At 45.1% G+C, this 5000-nt stretch overlaps 1 protein-coding gene across 2 annotated transcripts in view; it reads left to right on the top strand.

The window, feature by feature from the left end:
- rock2b (rho-associated, coiled-coil containing protein kinase 2b) overlaps positions 1-5000 on the top strand; it is a 49108-nt gene that overhangs the window by 22399 nt on the left and 21709 nt on the right. For both annotated transcript variants that reach the window (XM_062550517.1, XM_062550516.1), the window contains exon 9: positions 2364-2523. In XM_062550517.1, coding sequence (XP_062406501.1) covers positions 2364-2523 — 160 coding nt within the window. The remainder of the gene's footprint in view (positions 1-2363; positions 2524-5000) is intronic.

The following is a 5000-nucleotide window of genomic DNA, read 5'->3' as shown; positions in this document are numbered from 1 at the left end:
AGTATCTGAATACGTGGATGTGTTGGCCTGTCTCTGGTCGGTCTGTGTGTGTCTGTGTGTGTGTGTGTGCGTCTCTCTGTGTGTGTGTCTGTGTGTGTGTGTGTGTGTGTGTGTGTGTGTGTGTGTGTGGCCACAGCTGTCTGTCATTAATCACTAACTATGAGAAGCATTCTGGGAAAAGGGAACCTCAGCTCTGTCCGCTTGGCGACATCTGTCTCACCCTGTGACATTCTCTCTCTCTCCCTTTTTGCTCTTTCTCTCCTTTTCTCTTGATGTTCTTTTCTCTCGCTCTTCTTCTCCCTGTCTTTGCTTTTCTCTCTCCCTCATTTCATCTTTGCTATTTTCATCCTTGTTTTCATATCTGCTTTTTTCTCACTTTTCAGATTTCATTCATCCATTAATTCTCTCAGTCCCTCCACTGTAATTGTTTCTCTGCTAGTAGCTTAACCACTCTCTTTCTCTGTAGATAACACACACACCACACACACACACACAAAATGAAGCATGTTTGATTCAGTTTTGCATGCAGTTACAGATCACTGCACATGATCCACCATAGGAGAGAAAGGGTTGGGAGATACTTTATCCCGTGTCCTGTATCCCTTCGTGAATTGCTAACCTAGCTTAGCCTTGCTAGCCGGCTGTCCTACCTTTGCCTGTCCCAGCTTAGCCTGTTAGCCTTTGCAGACTTAGATGACAAATACAAATCATCAGTTTTACTTGTAAACACCCTAGTCCGATTAGCGACAGGAGGCGGCCAACCGCCATTCCTTTTCAATCAGAGTTGCTGTTTTGCAGCGACAAGAGACCATTGATCATTATGTTGCCAGCTAGGCATAGCCAAAGTTGCCGAGAGATCTATTGTATCCTTAAACAACACCTGGACTGCCCGTCCGAATGCAGTACATGGTGTGGGAGTTTGACTGAACACCTATCTGGAGAGTGACCACCAGATGTCCCCGGTTTCAGGAGTCAGTCCCGGTTTTTGGTTGCCTGTCCCCGGGAAAATACAGAAAAGCTACCTATGTCCCCGTTTTTTGATAAAGATAAAACTCGTGTTCCAATCAGATTTATAGTCAAACTACAAATGTCCCTGTTTTTGGGATTATGTCCCCAGTTGTGGTCTCGGACATCTGGTCCTACCTACTGTATCTCACATCAGTAAAGAAGGTCGGGGCTCCTTAAAAATACTCTCTTGGAGCTTCATTGGGGAAATGTCTCATGATTGGCTTTTGCTGCTCCCTTTACTGCTTCCTGTCTGTTATCTTGGAATCTGTCATCTCTCCTGCCAGCCTGTCCCTGATGTTTGCTCTCTGTAGTCCCAGCTACTGACTGAGTGTAGATCCCTAATGGCTACTAGGAGCCAACATGGCTGACATAGCTGTGTGCATGCATGCACGCTTCTGTTCTGGACTGGCCAGACCGACCGGGAGAGTTCTCTCAGCTGGAGTGAGCTTTGGCTGGACTGAGTGTTGGGCCTCAGTGTCCCTGTGTGTGTGTGTATTTTAAGGTTTAAAGGGCTCAGTGTGTGTGAAAGACTCAGTATGCCCAAGTCCCACAAAGCAGGTACTGTGGAGGGAGGAGTGGCTCGTCTGGTAATACCTGCAGTTGTGAAAAACATGCAGAGTCACACACACACACACACACACACACACACACACACACACACACACACACACACACACACACACACACACACACAATTTAGACTCACAAGCACGCCCACTGACCCAAGAGTAGGCTTCATTTTCATTTAAATTCATGTTTGCTGTAAGACACATTAGATATAGCTCTCCTCTCTCCTTCCTCTCTTCATCTCTCTATCTCTCTCTTTGCCTTCCATGTATCTTCTTCACCTCCCTCTCTGTTCTTCACTTCTCTCTCTTATGCAACTAAAATTAATTTCCAGTTCCTGTACGGACAGCCACAATGACAGCCCCCCTTCTTTCTCTCTCTTTTTCTTTCTCTCTCTCTCTCTCTCTCTTTCTTTCTCTCTGTCCCTCCCCTTAAGCTAAGACTCCAGTGGTTCCTGAGTTGAATACAACATTAACTTTGACAAAATGGCAGTCGTTCACTTTCCCTCCTCATCCTTCCATCCCCCATCTCTCTCTTTCTCTACTCTCTCCTACCTTCTCTCTTAGCTGTGACCACGGTGATGTAGACACCAGTAACTTTCACAAAATGTCTCTCTCTCCCTCTTTCCCTCTCTGTATCTGTGTCCTGATGGGTTTTTTTTTAAAATCTTATACCTCTAAGATGACGAAGTGATATTGTAATGTCTTTTAATACTTTTTTGTAATAAATAGCTTTTGAAATTCAAATTACTTCCCTCTCTCTAATAATCTCTCTCTCTCTCTCTCTAGCGGTGGCCCCAGTGGTGCCTGAGCTGAATAGTGACATAGACACCAGTAACTTCGACGATATTGAGGATGAGAAGCGTGACGTGGAGACCTTCCCCACGCCCAGAGCCTTTGCGGGCAACCAGCTGCCCTTCGTGGGCTTCACCTACTTCAAAGAGGACCAGTGAGTATGACTGTACATCTGTGTGTGTGTGTGTGTGTGTGTGTGTGTGTGTGTGTGTGTGTGTGTGTGTGTGTGTGTGTGTGTGTGTGTGTGTGTGAAAAAGAGTGAGTGTCTGTGTGTGTGTGTGTGTGTGTGTTGTTGTGTATGTGAGACGGTCTAATTTTTTGACTATGTGTGTGTGTGTGTGTGTGTGTGTGTGTGTGTGTGTGTGTGTGTGCGTGTGTGTGTATGTGTGTGTGTGTGAAAGAGAAACAGTCTGTGAATTTATGTGTGTGTAAACGTGTGCGTGTGTGTGTATGTGTGTGAAAGAGAGTGTCTGTGTGTCGTGTGTCACTGTGTATGTAAGAGATCTGTGTGTGTGTTTGGGTGTATGTGTTAGTGTGTATGGTCTATGTCTGTTGCTTGACGTGTTTGCACAGAAGTTATTACTAACACTTAGTTGGAGTTATTGTTACCTCTGACGTGTTTGTAATGTGTAGTGTGTCTCTTCACATAAAAAATGGCTTCTACTGGTGAAAGCTACTGAAGTATTTATTTATCTCAGAAAAATAGTATTGGGCTGTGTGTGTGACAGAGAGAGAGAGAGAGAGAGAGAGAGAGAGAGAGAGAGAGAGAGAGAGAGAGAGAGAGAGAGAGAGAGATGGGGGTCTGGAAAGACAGAAATCTATTGTATATTTAACTAATGTACATTGAGGCCTAGTTTGATTTTTACAGTAGCTCTTTGTACATGCACACACTCATACAGACACACACACACATACAGTATATACCTGTCTCTCTCTTTATTGCTCTTTCTCTTTCTCTCTCTCTCTCTCACACACACATACACACACACACACACACACACACTTACACAAACACCAGATGTAAAAGGAATGCTTGTGTGTGGTTGGCCTGACCCAAGCAAAAGTTCAGGACACACCTCAGCAGTCCTACAGGAAAGTGTGTGTGTGTGTGTGTGTGTGTGTGCGTGTGTGTGTGTGTGTGTGTGTGTGTGTGTGTGTGTGTGTATGTGTGTGTGTGTGTGTGTGTGTGTGTGTGTGTGTGTGTGTGTGTGTGTGTGTTTGTGTATGTTTATGTATATAAGTGGGCAAGACACACTCAGAGAGCACAGTAGCTGCCATTATAAGTGTAGAGTATCTAAACTCACTCAGCTTTTGTACAGCGCGCAATAACGAGAAAATGGTCGCCGTTGTACTGATAGCATGCTGTCCATGGTTTTTCGCTGCCATTGAGCAGTAAGATCAAGATCTGTTTTTGAGTACCTTGACCTCCTCTATAGCACCTCATGGTAGCAGGAGAGTTGACTCAGTTCTGTATCTGTTTGTATCTCTTTTTTTTTTTTTTTTTTTTAAGTATGTTTTTTGGGCTTTTGTGCCTTTAATTTTGACAGGACAGTAGAGAGAGACAGGAAGCGAATGGGTGAGAGAGTCGGGGTGGGATCCGAAAAGGACCACGGGGCGGGAATCGAACCCGGGTCGCCGGCGTGCGGTGCAGGTGCCCCAGCCAGTTGCGCCACGGCTGGGGCCATCTGTTTGTATCTCTGTCTGTATTATGGAGCTGGTGCACTAAGGCACTGGGTGCCTATTGCAGGCTTCATTTGTGCCATAAAACATGGCATCCTATAATAGACCAGACTGCACATGTATGCCGGCGTAGTTTGTCAGCCGCAGCTGATGTCAGGCATGCAGTGCATTTCTTCCTCATACTGTATATACAGGGATGCATTTTTTGGGAAAGGTGCTGCTGACGCAGGTCTGTTTTGCGGTGAAACATTTCCGCCTCGTCAAAGCAGGTGTTATCCAGACTGTGGTTACACACATCAGTACAGAACCTGTATTCACCTGTATAACTTTTACTTTTGCCTTTTCACACGATCCGCTAACTTGTGCCAGCTAGACTAATAAATCTGCCATAGCCTCTATGTGCAAGTAGTTTGAGTATTTTTTTTTGTCTAACAAGGAAGCTGGGCTTCTGCAACAGATAACTTCCACTACTATCAATGGAAGTAGCCACACCAGACGTAATAGCGACGCGAACATTTGGAAAACCAACCTGTGAGCCTGGCTCTTTGGCATCGCAGTCAGGGGAGAGTTTGTTCATCTGCAGACTCGAGCTCGGAGTTTGGCCATGTGACTACTCTCCCCTGGAGCTTCTGAAGCCTGTTGAAGTCTGTCGATGTCAACTGAGAACTTTGAGGGAGAATGAGTTTTTTTCCTCACCAAATGATGTGCAGTATGATGCTGTAGTATGATTTGGTGCAACATAATGAAATTTCCTATTTACCTCCACCAAGGAGGTTGTGTTTTCGTTGGGTTTTGTTTGTTTGTCTGTCTGTCTGTCTGTCTGCCTGCCTGCCTGTCTGTTTGTTTGTTTGTTTGTTCGCAACATAACTCATAACTCAACATAAAAAAGTTATGAATGGATTTCGATTACATTTTGAGAGTGGGTCTGGATCCAGGAGGCGGTTATGTTTT

The sequence above is a fragment of the Sardina pilchardus genome, chromosome 12 (genome assembly GCF_963854185.1).
Source record: "Sardina pilchardus chromosome 12, fSarPil1.1, whole genome shotgun sequence".
NCBI classification, from domain to species: domain Eukaryota; kingdom Metazoa; phylum Chordata; class Actinopteri; order Clupeiformes; family Clupeidae; genus Sardina; species Sardina pilchardus.
The sequence above is the reverse complement of the archived record's forward strand: the minus strand, read 5'-3'. Positions and strand labels throughout refer to the sequence as shown.